Source organism: Microtus ochrogaster, chromosome X, assembly GCF_000317375.1.
Source record: "Microtus ochrogaster isolate Prairie Vole_2 chromosome X, MicOch1.0, whole genome shotgun sequence".
NCBI lineage: Eukaryota > Metazoa > Chordata > Mammalia > Rodentia > Cricetidae > Microtus > Microtus ochrogaster.
The window spans coordinates 491,921-513,367 of record NC_022026.1 but is presented as its reverse complement, the minus strand read 5'-3'; the positions used below and the strand labels follow the sequence as shown (position 1 = coordinate 513,367).

General features: G+C 42.6%; 1 protein-coding gene across 3 annotated transcripts in view; it reads right to left on the bottom strand.

The window, feature by feature from the left end:
- Zdhhc9 (zinc finger DHHC-type containing 9) overlaps nucleotides 1–14,878 on the bottom strand; it is a 35,512-nt gene extending 20,634 nt beyond the window's left edge. The window contains exons 1-4 of one of the 3 annotated variants that reach the window (XM_026784888.1): nucleotides 14,674–14,854; nucleotides 14,234–14,298; nucleotides 12,751–13,039; nucleotides 836–996 (exon numbers count right to left, since the gene is read on the bottom strand). In XM_026784888.1, the coding sequence (XP_026640689.1) occupies nucleotides 836–996; nucleotides 12,751–12,917 (328 nt within the window). In that variant the 5' untranslated portion in view covers nucleotides 12,918–13,039; nucleotides 14,234–14,298; nucleotides 14,674–14,854. Of the gene's footprint in view, nucleotides 1–835; nucleotides 997–12,750; nucleotides 13,040–14,233; nucleotides 14,299–14,673 lie in introns of all 3 variants that reach the window. The other 2 variants (XM_005358404.2, XM_013350468.2) reach the window with 2 other exon arrangements.
- Nucleotides 14,879–21,447: the final 6,569 nt, after the last annotated feature.

The following is a 21,447-nucleotide window of genomic DNA, read 5'->3' as shown; positions in this document are numbered from 1 at the left end:
CTCTGTGGCTTTGGAGCCTGTCCTGGAACTAGCTCTGTAGACCAGGCTGGTCTCGAACTCACAGAGATCCGCCTGCCTCTGCCTCCCAAGTGCTGGGTATCTGTTCTTATCTTGTTTCCGTGTGGACTAAAGCTACTGTCAAAACAAAATTGAGAAACAACCACTGCTACTGAGCTGGTGGGCTCCCGCTTGCTCCTAGTACTCGCATCATTGACTTTTCACAGTGGGAACTCCCAGGATATCCCCTTTCTAGCCATGGGATGTTCTGTTTCAATTCACGAAGCCATCATGGCTCCTGGTGGTATTACATTTCAGTCTTGGAGTTGCAGACTGTAAATTCTGAGCCTGAAATTTCTTTCTTTACTCCTCTGAGTGGTTCCTGGTACCATGGCTGTCCCTTCTCATTTTGCATGACTCCTTGAAGCAGAAATTCTTGGTCTTGGACCCATGAGTGAACTTCAGAAGACCTATGAAATTATATCCCAAGTTGTATGTATATGCAAAGAAGAACATTTTATGGAAAGACAGTTTACATCTTCCCTCAACAAGCAGATGTCTGATGGGATGGCCTCCTCCAAAAATGGAAAAGACACTTTCTTGGCAACAATTCAGTCAACAAACCCTTTCTTCAACGCAACCCAACATGCGGAAAAAGAAAGCATGTAGCTTTACAGGCTTACTGTAGCCGTCTTACTGAGTTCATAGGTGGTCATTTAGGATCTCAGACAGGAAAAGCTGGGATAGTAGTCTGAATCTGTGACTATGATGATCCCACTCCCCTATCCAACGGGGCCACCCACTATATAACAACTTGCCAACTGGTTACAAGACTCACCTATTTCCATTTCTATGAAAGCTGCTTCATCTGGTAGTGCTCGAGGGATCACTCCAGGGTCACTGAAACTGGTCCTCAACAATGTGGCCATAGAGAAAAGAAAGAGCATGGCAGCAAACACAGGAATGGCAGGAGACAGCTGAACAGCCAGGTAGCGACACCTGAAAAAAGGAATCAATTTAACATTTAATTTTATATATATCCAGTTATTGCAACTGTAACAATCTGGTCTCCACAACAAGAACAGCAGATCTCCAGGGCAACGACTATGTTATTTACGTCCTCTGGATATTCCAAACACTTAAGATGTGATTCTAAATACAATGTAACCTCAATACATACTTAATAGATTGGGGTCACCTATGGCATATAAAAGCAATCTCAAGGGAACTCCCTTATGCCTAAGATAACCCATACCTCTTATAACTCATGCCTCTTATCAGGACTCTAGGAACATTTTGTCTATCTCAAGAAAGGCTGATGCTTGCTAGGGACAGAGAAGTAAGAGCCTGGACTTGTAAACAACATAGGGTACTTTTGCTCTGGGAATATACAGACCTTTTCTTATCCCTTTATCTGGCATTAGGACTGAGTTTGATGAGGAGGAGAAAAAATAGGATCAATCAGGAAGCAGGCTCATAGTGGCACACAGAGGGTATCTCAGCATGCTTTAAGACCAGTGAAAAGCTTCCTGGCTGCTGATTGACTCTGCAACATACATTCCTTTTGTCTCCTCAAATAGCTCAGCTAGTAGGTGATGAACGATCATCAGCAATGGAATAAGAAAAGTTCCTAGCACCACTTTCCAACACAATGTCCATTTCTACCTTTCCTCATAATGCACCTTTTCCTCTCCATATCCCAAATGAACTCATCTTTCAGGTCCTAGAAACATCACTGTCATCAATGCAACTACAACTTACCATATACCAGGCACTGTGCTAACTACTTTTAAAATACCTTGTTTCATCCAATTCTCACACCAAAGCTACAAGGTAGGACACTTTATATTTATTGATAGATGAAGAATTTGGGACTTAAAGAAGTCTTGTCTCCTCCTAAAAGCCTATGCGAAGCAGCATTCTCCCTTCCCTCCTGCCAGCAGCTTCACTGTGAAAGCCCTGCATTATTTCCTAGCTCGTTATCAGTATGTTGATTTTACATCCCTCAACTTGACTTCTTAAGAGTAAAAAACTGGTCTCATAGAACCTTGGGTTCAAATTCTGATTCTACCAACTCCCAACTGGGTGAGAGCTACTACCAGTTTCCTCATTTGTAAAATGGGGATAGTAGTAGTACTTCATGGGGTCACTGTGTAGACCCAATGCACTATTATGAAAAGTTGAAGAAGTGTACTTGATGTATATAAACCATGAATAAATGACCTCTATTAGCATTAGCATCCGACTGTAGATTTGATAGATCTTCATTCAAGTAAAGGAACAAAGAAGCTATCAATAAATACTTATTGATCTGACCTGACTATCAAGCCGAATGAATGAGAGTATGTGATGAGCATTATCACTGACCTATTTTTAGCCATCTCCTCCCGAGGCACATTTCTCCTTGAAAATAGAGATCCTCACTGGAAGCAGACTATAAGTGGATGAGCAAGGAGCAGAAGAAGAGCAGAGAAAGTACACTGAGGAAAAAGCTTACTTCATCAGCATGGAGAGTAAGCAAGCCACAGTCTATTCAGGGCAAATGTTTTAACTCCAGGCTGTATGTTTGCTCTAGTTGCAGAACAACTCCCATGGGATGTTCCCCTGCCTCCCCTCCACAATATAAGTACACAGGGTGGGGGTGTGAACTCACTGTTAAATTAGGCTAAGTAGTATTTATAATGAAAGTGAGCATATGTACTGAACCTGCAAAATGATTTCAGTGGCCTTTTGTTCTTTTTAAAGCATAATTTGTAGTCTTAGCTTTCCTTTTAACAATTTACTTCCTTCTTTGAAAAGTCACAAGGGCATTGGGGGAGCATGTCAAGAACTGAAGGACCTAGCAAATGGGTTCAGGGCAACTAAGGGCCATGACTATTACTAGTTTGTAAATTAATTTCTTTTCCATTCCTCCCTTTGCAGAAACACATAATCAAAAAGTAAATTCAAAAATAAAAGTCACCCCCACTTGCCAGAGACCTAAATGACACAGAGGAATCATGAAGCCATGTTTCATGAGCAAGCCAAGCACAACCACTACACTAACAGAAAACAACTATCTTCCTAGTCGTTGATCATCTATAAGATCACTCTTCAAAACAAAGAAGCAATGTCTCCAGGACTAACTGCCCTGAGTATAGTCTCCAGTCAACATGGAAGAGGGAAATCGCATGGGGACCCACCCATAAACAAAGAGCTACAGGCAACTGAGGAATGCTAAGAGCAGGAGAAAAATCTCCCACCCCAGGGAAGAGCCCTCTAATTGGTTATGTCATACTAAACAGACAGAGCAGGGTGTGTGTGTGTGTGTGTGTGTGTGTGTAACAATTAAATAAAAAGAGGCCAGCTGGGCGGTGGTGGCGCACGCCTTTAATCCCAGCACTCGGGAGGCAGAGGCAGGCGGATCTCTGTAAGTTTGAGACCAGCCTGGTCTACAAGAGCTAGTTCCAGGACAGGCTCCAGAACCACAGAGAAACCCTGTCTTGAAAAACCAAAAAAAAAAAAAAAAAGAGGCCATAATTTCTAGAGGGAGCAAAAGGATGGTTCATGGGAGGGGTTGGAAGGAAGAAAGAGAAGGGGAATGACTTAATTAAGTTTTTAAAGCTTTAAAACAGCAGAGCTATGATTATCTACCAAAAATGAGGTTGCTTCTTTTTTAAGATTTATTTATTTGTATTTCATGTGTATGTGTGTTTTGTATGCATGTAGGTATACACGCTATGTGCATGCTTGGTGTGCCCTTAGAGGTCAAAAGAGGGTGTTGGGGGCTGGAGAGATGGCTCAGAGGTTAAGAGCATTGCCTGCTCTTCCAAAGGTCCTGAGTTCAATTCCCAGAAACCACATGGTGGCTCACAACCATCTGTAATGGGGTCTGGTGCCTGCAGGCATACACACAGAATATTGTATACATAATAAATAAATATTAAAAAAAAGAGGGTGTTGGATCCCTGGAACCAAAGTTATAGATGGTTATGAGCCACCATATAGATGCTGGGAACCATCCCAGGTCTTCTTCAAGAGCAGCAAGTAATCTTAGTCACTGAGCTGTCTCACCAACCCCATTTCTTTTTATTTAAGAAAAAAGACATGGAGCTAGTAAAACAACCACCAAATTAAAAAAAATCAAATCAATGCTGGCCCCTGCAAAGAAGGACCAATGCTTAACTAAGCCCAATTTCAACTCCTGCTGTAGACTAGACAAAAGACAACTTCGATTTGAATTCTACTACTCCATCAAGGATAAAGGTCTCTGTAGTCTCCATACAGACTATCTTCTGCACCTGCTAAAACAATCCATTCTGTATGTCAACAAGCACACAACAAGCTCATTGTATTATTCTCTTCCAGAGATGAGGCTACTGGCAGTCAGTTGTCCCTAGTAAGTGGGCGTGGTTAGAAAGGGAAATGGGGGACCAGCAGGCCTTTCTACTCCAAGTAAGAGAATATGTCAAAACTAAGACTATTGTGAACTACAACCTATGTTATCTCACTTCTAAATAAACATGTTTAAGTAAAAACAGCATCCTAAGTAAGGAATGGTGGCATATGCCTGTAGTCCCAGTTACTCAAGAGGCTGAACCAGGAGGACTGTTTCAGTTCATGATTTCAAAACCACCTTGGCAATACAGAGAAACATGTGTGCTTTTTTTAAAAAAAAAAAAAAAACTCCCTCAATGTGGAGAGGTTGGTCAGAGGTCACATAATTTCAGAAAGGAAGAATAGATTTAAGAGACCCACCACACATAACAGTGACTATAGTTAGTAACAATAATAAAAATAGTTGAAAATAGATTTTAAGTGTTCTCTGCTCAAAAAAATATGTCTATGAAATACTATATATGTTAAGGAGATTCATTTTAACCATTCTACAACATACACATGCATCAAAATATGTTGTTCACTATAAATAGAGTTTGTACTTGCCACTTTACAAACATTTTAACCTTATTTTAGTTCCATGGCTGCAGTAAGCTGGCACTCTCTTTGACAGGAATAAGCTCCATGAAAATTTAGTAGTAATTCCCCAAAGTCAAGGTAACCTCACACTTCACTAATTTGTCTTAGAGAAATACTTGATGTGTCATCAATAAACAAAAGCTAATTGATTATTAAACTCCCTCTATTTTCCATCTCTATCACTTATTGGAATAAAGATATCCACACTCTCATGGAAACAGAAGTCCCCTTTGTCTTCCAAGTACCAGGAGGCTTTCCTCCTTCCAGCGGTTAGAAGTTCCCATTCTTACTTTATAAATAAGCCATGTGCCCACTAAGCATTCATTTCTGATACCTGAAAGGGCATTATCATTTTCAAATATCCTCTCCCAACTCCTTGACTGACCTCCGGTTTCCATAGCTGGGCTAGAATACTGGATTCCCATATGTTCCCATGAGCCACATGCTGGTACTGACCAGCAGTATCCAGCAGTGCCAGGCTAGGCTAGTGCATCATGTCCCATGCCCCACCCCCAGCATGCTAGTTCATCAGAGGAATAATAGTAATGGCACAGACTTCAATTCACTTGAAAAAAATCTCAAAATAGATTCATGAGTGGAGCTGGTAAGAGACCAAATAGATTCTATGTTAGGGCTCTGCCTCACAGACTGCAATCTTGGATTGTTCTATATAACATTCTGTCTCTAAGTCCCTAATAGCTTTCTTCCTACATTTTTAATGCTTTGTTTGTTCTTTTATCAGTACAATCAATAAGCCAACAAGTATTTATTGGTCTAACAACTGAAGAACAAGAAAAATGGGAGCTAATTTTGTTGGGGAAAGCATAACTAACATATGAAACAGCTAAAGCATAAGATGAGACCAATAATCAAGTGTTAGAATAGTGATTCAGACTCTCTGGACTGTAAGTGGTCAGGAAAGAGCTCTCTTGGGGAGCTGGTGGCTGTTGAAACTGTTCCAATAGCAGCTGTTAAAGAAGAGCTGTGCTTTTAACAGCAAGCAAGGCCTAAGGATCTGAGCCCAGTGATGCGCTTTGATCCACCATGATAGAAATAACACTTCATTTTACTTCCTCCCAGATATAGGTGGATAGTTGTCTCCTTATTTACTACTTACTGGCATACATTAAATGTTTCTGTTTCCACAAAATTCATGTTGAAATCCCAGCCCCTGATTCAATAGTATCTGCAGAGTTCTTGGTAAATGATTATGTCACCTAAGTCTCCATCTCCATGAATGAGATTTATGACTCATATTAACAAGACCCCCTTTGTCTTTCTATGATATGAGAAAATGACAAGAGGACAGCCATGTCCAAGCTATGAAATAGGTCCTCACCAGACCCCAATACTGCCAGTACTCTCACCTAAAGCCCTCTAGCCTCTAGAATTGGAAGACAGATTTCCATCGTTGAGAAAGCATAGTCTATAATAGTTTGTAATGGCAGCCTAAACAGACTAGCAAGAACTACCTCTAGAGCAAAATAATCATGTAGAATTAGCACCCAGAACACATTTTCAAGGTTATCATAGCTACACTCAGAGTACTGAAAGGGAAGACATCCTCTTCAACACTAAAAACTTAATTGAAAATTAACCTCCAGACATTTTGCTACATAAAGGTCAGAGGAAAATGCATAACCCTCATTTGCTTCAGTAGAATTGGAGAACATTAATCAAATGGGCGTTTTCTATTCTGTGGTGGTAAAAATTCTTTTTGAGGAGATACATAATCTGTACCTGTAGATACAAAATCTACTCAGAAATGGCCAAATGTAAGTTGTAATGACAATTTTTAAACTTCAATCATAGTATACCCTTGCTTAAGAGCTTGGTACTGCTGCCAACTGTGTGTGTGTGTGTGTGTGTGTGTGTGTGTGTGTAGTCCCAAAGTCCACAGACCAGTATTCCAAGGCCTTCCATTAACTAGCCTTATCTAATCATCATCTCAAGGCTCCTGCCTTCTCATTGCTCCATCTCAGAACCATCCCACTAATTATACTGAATTACCTAGCTTCCTGATTTGGCAAGAGACACAAGGTGCCTCCTTTGTTCATTCTTAAACAATACTAGCTCTGACATCTCTGAGGAAGAACACTTCTGAGGTCTCTTCTCTCCTTGAGTGAGCATCTTAGCTCATGTCAGATTGCCAGGAACATTTTAGTTCTTTGTGCTCACCTTTTCCAATATAGAGAATTGCAGACTTAATTAAGATTCATTCTAAACTGGCACGGTGGCTCAAGCCCCACTATCCTAGCACTCAGGAGACTGGGACAAGATGGATCACAGATGAAAGGTCAGTGTGGGCTACCTAGAAAGATTCAGGCCAGGCTGGGCTAAGTAGAGCCTTTCTAAAACAAACAAACATACAAACAAATGACTTGCTCTCATTCTTGGCTCTGGTTTCATATAATTGGGAAGCTGAAGTAGGAGGCTCACGTGGGTTCAAAGTCATTTGAACATAAAGAAATTGCCATCTCAAGAAAAGAAAGACTATAATCCTCTTGGGGGGGGGTAGGAGTGCAGCTAAATAGAACACTTGTGAGGCCTTGGGTAGTATAGAAAAAACAATATTCATCTAGGTGAAATTTTAAAAAATATTTTCAAAACAGATTGACAGTAAGTAATGCCATTATCACAAAAGATGGTGAAGAGAATAAGCCATACAAAGGAATCCTGGATGACAGAACCACTGAGAATTATTAAAGGAAATAAAATAGTTTGGGAGACTCATCTTCAAGGAACATGCATTATCAGAGCTACACCTAGGGATGTAGCTCGGTTGCTATCCTGCCTGATGTTCCATCCTCAGCACCACATAAAACCAGATATGGTGGTACCTGCCTGCAATCTTAGCACTCAAGAGAAAGGAGGATCAAGAGTTCAAAGTCATCCTCAGCTACATAGTACATTTGAAGCTAACCAAGGCTGCATGAGACCTCATCTCAAAAAAGGAAAAAGTTAAGTTTAGCCAAGAACTGTAATAGACTGATATCAAAAAGGTCAGTGGCCATCATAGTGTTCCAAAACTTCCATTTGGTTGCTCAAGTACAAAACAGCTCTAACCCACATAAAGTACAAGACTGACCTTCCCAGAGCAACTCGCAGAGGAACACTCTCTCGATCAGAGGTCATGATTGTTACCTTTACCTCATCTCAGTCTCGGTGAAGAATGCTCTTCAGGATAGACAGTAGATTTCTACCATGTCAAGCTGGGACTTTGGTTTCTGTGATGCTATATTTCCTTAAACCTGGTTAACTGTTGCCAGATCTGCTTTTTCTACTGAGTCATGAGTACCCACAGAGTGTCTAGGTAAGGAGCACACTTTGCTCAATCTTTCTCCCAGCAATTTTCATACTGGAATCCAGACCAAGGAGTGGAAACAGAGACAGTAATCCTTCATGAACTCACAAAACATCTTACATTTTAAGTGCTCACTTAGTGATAGGCCACTGTGCTCCTGCAAGGATGCCGTGCCAAAATGTTGTCAGTTTTCTACAAAATACTCCTTGGTTTCCTAGGAGCATGAGCTTAGGAGATTTAGCATTTGGCATCATACTTTAATAATTTGAATGTCTTCAGAATTGCATAGCCAAAAGAAAAGCAGTCAACAGAGCTTGAATTAGCTTACTTCTGTGGGCCTGATTTCCTGAACCACAAAAAGGATTGGAGAGAGTCTCTAGCGCTCTTTATAACTCTACCATGCTATGATTCTGAGTCAAGACTGGAATTTTAAAAGCTTCCAGAAATTCTCCTGGCAACATTTACTGACCACCTACTCCAGTGTAAATCACCACAGGGGCACAGGAGATAACACCTGAGCCTGAAAGAGCTTGAAGCTCTGCAGACACAGGAACTTTGCAAGCATAATAGAAAGAGAGAAACAGCCAGGCTGGGTGTGGCAGCACAGACCTCTAATCCCAATACTCAGGGGCTGGAAGGGGGAGGATCAGGAACTCAAGGCCATCCTTAGCCAAATGGGAAATTCGAGGCTGTCTTTAGCTACCTGAGATCCCATCACACACAGAAAATCAAAGGAAAAACTCAGAAATGTAAGACATGTCACATTATTGTACAATGAGCAAATGTACAGTTAAAGGAACTTGAAAGAGGAGGGAGGAAAATCTGGGTGTGCTAGGAGAACTGAGATTAATTACTAAGCAATAATAGAAATCTCTTTTCTAGTTTATCTGATTCAGTGACTTCTCTTCTAATATACACACCCATGGTACCCATGGGGACCAGTCTGACAAAAAAAAAATAAAGGTCTGACAGCACCTTTATTCAATTTCTTCCACATCCAGCACACAGAGAGCATCAGCACCAATCACAGCAGCAAGGCACTACTATGTAGGGGTCAAGAGTCATACAGTCCTTCTTGCCACATAAAAAGTCTGGAGACTTTGACCCCACTAGAAATCCAGTCAGACAGTTAAAAGAGAACGCTTATAAAGTTCATTTCAGAGGACATTGTGTTTGATCCTTTTCCCAGGTCTACACTTCATCAGGAAGTTGATTTAAACCACCTAATCACCAAAGCTTTTCAGTAGCTGGACAGCTCGCAGGTTATCAATGTCACTCTGCTGTAATGTTCTGGTGGAAGCTGGACAGGGTTTGAGCAAAAGGGCTTCAATATTGTTCCTTGTGCTGAAAGCTAAAACTGGCATCCACAAGCACAATTCCTAAATACCTCGCCCCCAAATTAATCAGAAAATCCTTTGTCTTTATGCATTTTTACAACTTTCACTCCACTTTTAAATGTATATGTGCTTCCCACAAATACAACTACCGATTGGTAATCTATACTCCCACAAATACAACTACCGATTGGTAATCTATACTCCCCATATGCACCCTCACATCCTTTCAGACACAGCTATGCAGAATTCCAACAGAGTTACCACTTCACACGGAATTTCCAATCTGTGACAGCAACCTTAAGGGATGGCCACCTAACTTCTTCAGAAATACTTCTAACAATTTGGTGCTAACTACTCTCAGGTTGCTTTAGGTATCCCACATGTAACCTGTTCACTGAAAAGTACACATCTCTCCTTTGAGCACTCAAGATTTGGAAAAGCAAAATCTCAAAAGTGCAAGGCTGGCACTAGTACCAACAAGGCACATTTTTTTCATGAAGGGGGCACCCACATGACTGACCAGAATGCTCAAACCATCTGGCTGGCCCACAGCTAGGCCAAACACAGTCATAAGTCTGCTCACACTTGTTTCTAAGCACCTGCTGCCAACAGGACCTGGTTGATAAAAAGCACATCCAGATGTGTATCAAGATTTGAACTAACTACCTTCCTGGGTGGCAAAAGTGTGACAGTTAGAGAATAGGGAACCTAGACTCACAGATAATTTAAGAATGACAACAGGAAGCAATCTGTGAATTCAAATATGCTCTCCTATCACTTCTTGGTGTTTTGGTTAAAATCGAGTGCAATGTCAAACGTCATCATCAGCTGCCTGAAATTAGAGATTAGATCTGCTTTCCTTGGGTCTCATCACATTTTAATACTAACATTAGGGCCCCAACTCTGGCTTCCAAACCCTACTACCCTCCACTATTTGCCTGAGAGTAAATTATAGACTAGTCTGCCAAAAAAAAAAAAGTCAATTCCTCATTCTTATGTTGCTGTACCTTGCACAGCCTACCATTAGATAGGTACAAAGTAGTCACCACTTTGATTATCGATGTGCCTGCATATGCCAGACACATGCACATGCATGCACGAGCGCACACACGAGCACACGCGCGCGCGCACACACACACACACACACACACACACACACACACCAGATTCTACCTTATTAAAAGCATTCATCACCTAAAAGCATTCATCACGGGAGTCCTCTTTTCTTCAGTCAGATTTACACTTCCCCATTCCACTAAGCTAACACATTTACTTCCTTCTCTCCTCCCTCCCCCAGCCTTTACTTTTGAAATATTTATTTACTCTTTCAAACAGACAGCTGAAACTCGGGACAGTTTTACAAAACTTCGTGTCTACAGAAAAACCCCAAGAAATAACTTTGAAATGGGAGTTGTCTTAGAAGAAAACTTATCAAGCTTCTGTTGAACAGTAATTTAGCTAATTAGAAGCTTCATCCCATGGGCAGTTTTCTTCAGCGGCCTTCAGGGGCCTAAGTGGAACAGATCCAAGGCACAGTCTCTTTAAGCCTTCCAGGTACAAAAACAGGCCCAAAAGCCACAGTTCTAAATCCCATGTTTCTCTGACCAAACCACAGGTTTCCTGGACCCAGAACTACCAAGTCACTCAGAGCCTGAAAATAAGTTTCATCTCTGTCGTGAAAGATTCCAATCATAAACATCTAAGTGCAGAGGTTGGGGGGGCCAAAAGAAGAGAGAGGGAGCAGAATTCAACGTTGTACTTCCATCAAGAAGACAAGCAGGAACGAAGCAAGAAAAATGTAGAAAGAAGAGTGAGCTGAAGGAAAACAAACTGTTTTGTGCACATGCTCACTTGTAACCCACATAAGCACATGGTGATGTACACACACACACACACACACACACACACACACTGAGTTGTAAAACTCAGAATGGAAAGCAGGTAACAAGCCTTCAGCAGCCTGTCTAACTGCATGGAAAACCTCCATCAAGTCAGTGGCAATAACAACAAAAGGACTTTTAACTAAGTTCATTTGATCTTATTTTACCAGCCCTGTTATAGAACATCATAACACTCTTCCCACTGCTGTTACTCAAGCCAGATGCAACCATCAAAAGTCTAGCATTGCCCCCCAGTCACTCTGAGATGCACAGTGAAAGCCTATAGCCCTTACAGAAAGACAAAAGTGAGTCTCAATGATCTGGAGCTCATTTAATGACTTACTCAGTTTGGCCAAGGAGCCCCCTTGGCACCTTCCAGCCACACCCCAGCATGGGAACTCTTATTTCCAGGTCACCCATGAACACAAGCCATGGCAGGCTCATAGCAGGTGTGGCCTCGGTAGACACGTGTACACCTCTTGTTTCCTCAAGGTCCTCCTTAACACAGTAATCCCAAAACAATTAACACTGCTCCCATCCCTAGTGGAGACTCATTCTCAACATACCCAGTTGTCATGCCACAGTGCATGAGACTCCCAACTGGCCACCTCCCTGGAGCAGTGACCTATACACACAACGAACAGTGTCTCTGGCACTGGGTGTCACATCACAGAAAAAAATAATTTCAAGGCTAACATTAGGCCGACATAGAATGTTTATTTTTTTTTAATACTGAGTGATTTGGAGGGGGGGGAGAGAAAGAATAACCACGCTTCAAAAGCACCTATATGGCATTCCCACAGCTCCTTTGTGGTATAGCTGATGCTGGAACCAATCTTCAGGCTCCCAGTTCAGTTTTTCAATTTAACAGGTAAGTAAGAAGTAGGCCTTATAGAAATAGGATCCAAAATAGCAGATTAAGTGAATATTGAGAGGTGTTATAACAATGGGGGCTACTCCCAGACCTGGGAGGGTTAGAGAAGAAATAATTTGTTACTAAGTTACTGTCAATGAAAGAAGGTAAATAATTAAGACAAACCCCTTGTTTGTCAGGGGTTATCCCCACCAGTGCTATGAAGTTGACATTAAAGTCCCTGGTCTTTTTAGGGAGTATGTATTCTACTATAACCACAAAGCAGTGAATTCAATAGACACAGCCTATAGACACTGTTCACGAGAAGAGTGGAAATCATGCAAGAGCCACCCAGGAAAGACAATTTCATTCCTTGGACCCAGATTAACCATCATCAGACAACCGTAGTCAATGAAAACTCACTCGAAGGCAAAGAAGAGTGTACATGTCCCCAGGATGAGGAAGAGGGTCAAGTAGAAGATGCCCTTTTGTCGGGCCATCATGACGCGGCCATCACAGCAGAAGGTGTTCCTGCCTGGGAGTTTCTCCCATTTCCGTGTCACCTTCTTTCTTACCACCATCACAGACATGACTGGAGATCCTGGTCCAAACAGGCTTTGTGACTACAGGAGAGCAGAAACAGTGGCTGAGCCCAGCTTTGAAATCACGGCGTCTACTATTGTTGCCACTGGGTCAAACATTATCAAGAGCCCTAAAATAAGAAAAGGGGGGAGGGTGAGACAAGAATAACAAAATGCAACTGAACCCTCATTACTAGAGACAGAAAGATGAGCACTGCCTGAAGGAGTGGAAACGGGGAGGTCTGAAGTTTTTATTTCTCTAAAGAGGAAAACAAACACAACAGTTCTCCAAAAGGGGAGGAGACTAGTATATTTAAATAATAAATCCCGTTTCCAAAGTAATACTGACGATTTGGTTAATCCTGAGTCTTGGAAGGAAGCAGGAATTCTTTGTGTCCATCCTAATTACTATATTTTACAAAGAAGTAAACTGAGGACCAATGAGACGAAATAACATATTCAGGGTCACGCAGCAACAAAACTGAGACAAGAAAAGCATGCGCACTGACTTCTAGTCCCTGGTACTTTCCACTACACCCCTATATTATTTAGTCTTCATTAAGACACCTATAATAACAGTAGTAGGTTTTTGTTATTCTTGTTGCTGTCCGTCCCTAAGTAGCCCTTCCCATCCCTTCTCCAGTCCTTCACCTTCTTTCTTCCGTTAGTCATTCAAAATATCCATTCCAGGAGGGAACAAGTAATCCTGTGGCTGGGGTAAGATGTTCTGAGCATTCTGTACAGAACACACACACTGTATTTACCCGAACCAGATTTCCCCTAATCAAACCTTTTGCAACTTCCCAAGTCTGAAAATGAAACAGTCTTGCTGGTCTAGCCCTACGTTTGTGGGACTCTTAATAAACCACATCACCCTGTAGATAAAAGGCTTTCTTTACCAGGAGAGATTCTGGGATGGTTGGTAACTGGCGATGGGGTGAGGGGTGCCTGAGGGCGGTGGCAGTGGCTAAGGTAAGTCCCTTGGGGGCTTTTTGGGACATTTCACCAATACCAGCTCAATTCAGCATCCTGGATTTCCAGGCCTAGCCTTCCCACTCACTGTCACCCCCTTCTCTTCCTCTCAGGTGTGGGGCTGTGTCCTCTATTTACTGGCACCACATGCCCCATGCTGGCCAGAATGAGGCGGAAGCCTGCAGCCTGATGAGCAAGAAACAACCAGCCAGAGATCATTCTGGAACTAGAAGAGGGCAAAGGTCCAAAAGAGGACTAAAAGCTGAGCTGCGAGATGGAAAGGTGGAAGGCGCTGGGAAAGGGGAGGGGGCCCCAAGAGGTGCAAAGATCACTTCCTTTGTGTAAAAACTAACCTGGAAAACAATCTCCTCAGAAACTGACCCAGCAGGAGAACACAGACTAGGAAAGGGAGGCCAACCTGGGAGGAGGAGGAAAATGAAAATCCGTCGGGAAGCAGCGACCGGCTTCAGCAGCCCGAGTGCCAGAAGCCAGGGCAGTGCAGTGCAGCAGCGGGCTCGGCCTCTCAGGAGGCCCGCCCAGCCTCCTCCGCCACGCAGCCGACCACCGCCCCAGGCTGACTGGGACGAACGCCAAATCCACACTCACACGCGTCCACAAGCTCGTACACACTCACACACGCCCCGCCACGTGTAGTCACCCGGGCCAGGGGCTTGGCAGCTGGCGAGCTGAGCAGGGCGGTGCCAACGTCCCCGGGTGCCAGCGGAGCTGAAGTGGGATGCAGCCCTCCAGACAGCCGAGCCCCGGAGACCCCCCCACCCCCACCCCTGCTTACCTGAATGAGAGAGACCGAACTCGGCCGGCAACTGAGGACACAAAGTGCTCTGTCCCTGGGGATCGCGTCAGCCGCCAAAGGTGCTAGAGACTTCTCCCTGACAGGGAGGGTGCCTCCTCCTGACAGGGGGCCCTAATGGTCGGGGCTCTAAACCAGCTGTGGCAACCGCCCACCGCTGGCGGAATGGAACGCTCCTCACGTCACCAGGTCGCTCCAGTAGTTGCTCGTCTTCCATTGGCTGAACGGTCACAGGGCCTCGAGCCCGCCCCTGCCGCGTCCTGCCATTGGCTACTTCAAACGCCACTCCGGAGCCGCTCCGCCCACTCCCCCACCCATCTCCTTGCTACAAGCCCACCTGCCAAGCCACAAGCCAGCCTGTCTCTGGGGCCTGAACGCCAGGATGTGGAGTGTTCCCTTCTATTAATATAGTTACGCAAAAGCGGAGGCGAAAGGTAGTGTGGACCGGGCAGGGGAGGAGCCAAAAGCAGGCTCCCCACAAACACACGGCGAGATGCTGAAGCAACACGAGCTCACAGATCCGGGTGCTCACCCTGAATTAGGTGTGCCCTGGGCCTCTCCAGTACTGTTTGCCTTAAAATCAACCAAGGTCTGTTAATGGGCATCTCCGTGTTAAGTTCTCTGCTTCCCAAGCCCCACCATTCAGAAGCCAGGGACTCCGATGCAATCTCGAAAGCTTTCAGAAGAAAACAGAAAGAAAAAAAAGATGATAAAAGAAATAACCGTCTCTGAAAACGTCCTGTGATATTGAAAATAAGTAATTGACATTCAGGGAGCTGGAGAAACTCCACTGAGACAACATAAATACTTCCAGGTAGATAATGAGGTGAAGATTGCCAGAAGGTAACTAATTTCTATTAGAACCTGACGTCTTGTTGGGTGTGGTGAGGCAGAAATAAGTCAGTTTCTGTAGGTATGAGGCCGGCCTGGTCTCTACATGACGAGTTCCAGGCCAGACAGGGCTACATAGTAAGATCCTGTTTCAAAGGAACAAAACAAAAGAACTGGGGATATTATGATAATTAAGGGAGGGGCATCCAAGGCACAATTTTCATACATCCAGCAGATTGGCTCTGTCCTTCTGATGCCTCCTCTGCAGTTACTGCCTTGGCTCTCAGTTGTGGTGAGGAACATCATTTAGAGATGGAAGACGACCGGAGTGAGGAAAAGAGCTGAGAAACACAGCGTTATATTATAGGGTGGATGTTACAAGGCACCAGGCCTGTTTCCACGAGCATGCTTGCTTCTTGCCTTCCAAATAATACCAAGGATAATTTAAAGTGGTCTGTTCTTGCCTGCCACACTATGTTACCAGCCCAGGTTTTCCAGAGCTTGACCAAAGTTTCCCTAAGGTCACAGTAGTCTGAATTAGTACAGAGGTGACTGCCAATGCTCTCCTAAAGCAGTTTTGTGATAGATTTAATGAAGGGCTACATCTATGGTTCAAGAATTAGTCTTCCTTTATAGTATTTTGGTTCCACATGATATAAAATAAAAACCTTTATAATGATAATTATTCTTGAGACATTCATGACATCTTTCAGTCAAAAATTTTAGAGGATTTCAAAAGCATGACCCAATTGTATTACAAGAGAGATGTGTTATAATTAATTTGTTGCTGAAAGTATGTCTTTGTAAACCTCCTATTGTTCCGGAGCACTCAAGCTAACTGTAATCATCGGTGTATTCCTTATGAAGTATGTGATCAGCATTATTGCCTCTAATTCCTGGAGGATACTGATATTATTACACACTTGGCTTGGAAGGAACAGGAACTTCTCTTGGCCCTGTCAACTCTCTGAATTCCCAAGCGTGTGCATACGAGATGATCTTAGGAATTGCATGCTCAGCCTAGCTGTCATTCTTGTGAGTGTGCAGCCATCAGGATGAAGTGACCAAAGCAAAACATGCTTTGGTCATCACTCAGGTGCAGGTGAGGCCTAGGAAGTTCTGGAATGAACAGAACGTGGCAACACATTCCTTAGCTCTGCCCCTCCCTGATCTGCATCACATTCCCTCTGGGATTAAATGGTTTTGTAAGTCAGGCTTGTTTTATTGCTTTAATTTCTTATTAGTCTTGCTCACTGAAAGAAAATTAAGGAAATTTTATATGACTAAATATTTCTTTCTACACAATTACTTTTTTTTTTGTTTTTTCAAGACAGGGTTTCTCTGTGTAGTTTTGCAGCCTGCCTTGGAACTCACTCTGTACACCAGGCTGGCCTCGAACTCATAAAGCTCTGCTTGCCTTTGCTTCCCAAATGCTGGGATTAAAGGCCAATGCCACCACCGCCCGGCCTCTTAAAGTTTTAATTAAAAGTATAAACTGACGCTGGGTTTTCCTTTTCTTTTCTCTTTCTTTTCTTCCCTTTGCTGTTTTTGACAAACTTCCCTACTTTATGCACCCAAATCAGTGCTGCCTCTTTTAAAAGGAAGTTGCAGTTATCCAGCAAGTAGAAGAAACACTACTAGAACCAAGGGGTAGACTTCCATCTTATAAGCAGCTCATGACTTAGTGGTATATGTCTGGCATGCTATTTTTTTTAAGAATTTGTCTTCATATTTATGGCATATGTGTATGTGTTTATGCATGTGTAGGTGTAAAGTAATGTTGAAGGGATTCCGATTCTGAATGGCACCGCTGGATTGGACACTGCTTGTCAATGTTGTTCCGGAGACCATCCAGAACCACGGCCAAGAACATATGCATCGAATTAAACCCTAGGTCACGTTTGAGCTCAGGATAACCCCTTTTCTTCCTATACTCAATCCAATACACACGTGCCTCTTCTCACCCCACTTGTCTAACTTACATTCCTCTCCCCACTCCCTGGCTATAAATAGATAATAGTAAATAAATCACGAATGCCCTGCCCACACATGACCAGCTAGTGTTTCTAAGCAAGATCTGCTTCTGTGGGGACAATATAGACGAAGAATGGTATTCAGTAGAGAAAGAACATAAGCCTTATGACCAGGCAGATCTAAGTTCAAATTTAGGATACTTAATATCTGGGGTAATCCTGGCAAGCAACTTATGTATTCTATACTTATTTTCTCATCTATAAAATAAAGCTACTACGGATAGCCCTCCATATATCATCCAAATACAGATATTTAAAAATAATGTTTCAGGAAATAAAATGTACCTCTACTGAACATATAGAAACTTCTTCTTGTCATTAGCCTCCCAAACGTCATTTGTATAACATCTACTGTGCAGTGAATATCATAAATAATCTGGACTTAAAATACGTGGGAGAAAAAAATAAAATAAAATACATGGGAGGCTTGCAAAGGCTATATGCAAATACCATTCCATTCTACATGAAATATTTGAGCATACACGCACTTTCATATTCACAGGATCCTAGAACCAATCCCCTTTGGATAATGAGGGACAACTGTACCTACTTCATAGAATCTTAAAGGGTCTTAGCGATGATGTGTTCTAAATGCTTGGCTTATAGGAGAAACACAATCCATGTCAAATGTTATAGTCAAGTCTGTTCAGCCTGCCATCTCCTGCCTCTCTCCTTCAGTCATGCTGCAGACTAGGGATAGAGAGTCAAGAATGAGGCTCGCCACCATGTTTTCATACTCTCTACATTCACCACTGAATTAATCCTTATCTGACAGGCTGCTTGGTTGCCAAGTCCCACATTTCACTTCAACCAGGTAGTTTGCCCAGTAATCTTAGTCTAGTCAAACACCTGTTCTTCTCCATGAATCCTCAACAACGCTGTCACAGTCTCCATTTCAACAGGTGAAAGAGAGATGGAAATTGCTTTCAGTAAGCACTCCCTTGTTCACAGCCTACACTTGACTTGCTGGCTCTTCTCTGAGAATAAGCAGCACCACTAAGATGTCCACACCTGGAGCCGGGTGGTGGTGGCGCACACCTTTAATCCCAGCGCTTGGGAGGCAGAGGCAGGCAGATCTCAGTGAGTTTGATGCCAACCTGATCTACAGAGTGAGCTCCAGCACAGCCAGAGCTGTTACGCAGAGAAACCCTGTCTCAAAAAGACAAAAAGATGTCCACACATGAAAACCAAACATACAACAATCCTTAAAAAAAAACTGCCTGGGGTGTTAGAGAAAATGTTTATCCATAATGCAATTGAAAATCTATTTCAGGTTCTAGAAACTGAGCCTCATCCCATGGTTTTCTTCTTTGCTTTTGTTGGTGGCTTTGTTGTAGTTGTTGTTGTTTTGACATGGGGACTTGCTGTGTGGTGCAGGTTATACTCAAACTTTAGATTTTCCTGCCTAAGCCCCTCATATGCCAAGATTATAGGACTACAATACCGTGGCTACCCTCCAAACCCGTTTCACCTCTGTCCATGGCTGTTCCTGCTGGATTCATTTCCATCTCTGGGCTGTGGCTTTCTGACTTTCCCTAGAATAGTTTTAGGTGCCACGCTTGAACCTTCAACTCCCCCTAACACTATCATATTAAATGGGAATCACAACAGCAAAATAGAGGTCTTTTATAGGGAGCTTCCCTGGGCCAGGAATCATGCTAGGTGCTTGATAAAGATAAGGTTCCCAGATTAGGGTCTAAACTTGTCCAAGTGAGAGCAACTGATACTGGCTTGGCACATCTCTAGTCTCTGACTCTGCCCAGCCCTCTCATTCCAGGAGCTGACCTCAAAACATTGAGTAGCCCACAAATATAAACCGGTTTATTAGTCATTCACTGGGTATGTATTGATCACCAACAGTTTGCCCAGCCTATGCTGAGCACTATGGGAAATGCCAAGAAAGTGTATGGCATGGCCCCAGCCTCCAGGGAACTTAAAATATTCTAAGGGAGAAAAGCCTAGCATCTCAGTAGTCATTAAAGATAAATACTAAACAGTTCAGAGTCAAATTCTCAACTACTCACTATTGAGCCTCCAGTTAAAAAAAGTTTGACTCAAAAGAATACTCTCTTAGAGATGGGGTATAGCTCGGGGATTAGAGCGCTTGCATAGCATACACGTGGTCCTAGGGTCAATCTACAGCACTAAAATAGAAAGTTTGTGGGCTGAAGAGACAGCTTAGCAGTTAAGAATGAATACTGCTCTTGTAGAGGACTCAAGTTCCAATCCCATCATGCATGCCGCATGGTTCATAACTGCCTGTAACTCTAGCTCAGGGGGATCCAATGCCCCTGACCTCCATTGGTACCTGCACTCATGAATGCACACATACACACACACACACACACACACACACACACACACACACACACTTAAAAATAATAAAAATGAACCATAAGAAGTAAAGACTGTACCCTCTCAAATGATGTTGATAGAATAATAAACTGGTTTTAAAGTCAGTTAGACTATTTGGCAGGATCTCCTAATATTTATGTATTGCCTAACCACTGATCCAACAATCCTACTTCTTTCTAGAAAAAAAAACTAGTAAAAATGTTTAAAGAACAAAGCTCAAAGACAATCACTAGAACATTATATATAACTACAAAAATCAGTAAACAAAAAAAATCCACTAAATATTGTACACAACTACACAGCTGAGAGATTATCTGACTACTCAGTAGCCTGAGGCAGGAGAATCACTGGTTCAAGGCTAGCCTAGACAACAGGGGAATGCATCTCAAAAATAGTAGTAGGGATAGGGAGATAGCAGTTTGCCAAAGTGCTTGACTTAGAAGCATGAAGACATAAGTTCAATTCCCAGAACCCACAAGAAAAAGTCAGACATGTAATCCCAATATTGAGGAGGTAGAGACAGTTAGATCCCTGGGGTTTGCTGAACAGCCTTTTAGGTGTCCCAGGTCAGGGAGACTGGTCTCAAAAAGCAAGGTGGATAGCCTCTGATCTCCACACATCCATGTGTATGATGTATGCCTACACACAAGTCCAGCAACACAAATATGCAAACATACACCAAAAAAATAATATCAATTATCCTGATAGCTTAGCAGATAATAACATTTGCCACCAAGCCTAACAACCTGAGACCTGAGTTTGATCCCTAAGACCCATCCATATATGGAAGGAGAGAACCACACACTAACTAAATAAATGTAAAAAATAATACAAAATTGCCAGGCAGTGGTGGTGCACACCTTTAATCCCAGCACTCTGGAGGCAGGGGTAGGAGGATCTCTGTGAGTTCAAGGCCAGCCTGGTCTACAAGAACTAATTCCAGAACAACTAGGGCTGTGGTTACACAGATAAACCCTGTCTTGAAAAGCCAAAATAATAATAATAATAATAATAATAATAATAATAATAATAATAATATCAATGCAAAATTAAGTTGTAATACACATACAAAAGAGTAGAACATCATTTTTGTGTCTATGTGCATAGTTCAATAAAGAACTCTTATATTAAAGAGAGGCAAAATGGCTCAACATTAAGTCACTTGCCTCTTAGGCCTGGCAACCTGAGTGCAGTCCCCTGAACCTACATGAAGGTAAGAGAACCAGTTCCACAAAGTTGTCCTCTGATCTCCACACACAAACATTGGCATGCATGCCCCCTCCACACACAGCAATACTATAAAATAAAACCAAAAGAGCTGTGCTGGGAGGATATAATAGGGTGAGCTCATCAGTGGAAAGGAAGGTCAATACCCTAAGTTTATCTGGAAATGAGGACCATTTCTCTTGAATGGCCAGAGGTTTGCTAGAAATTCTCAAGTTCAGGAAGGCCTAGGAGGTCAGGTGAAGTGTGATATCATATTACAGGCTCCAGCAGGAAAGGAGAGAGTTCTATTTTTTTTAAAAAAAAAATTGAT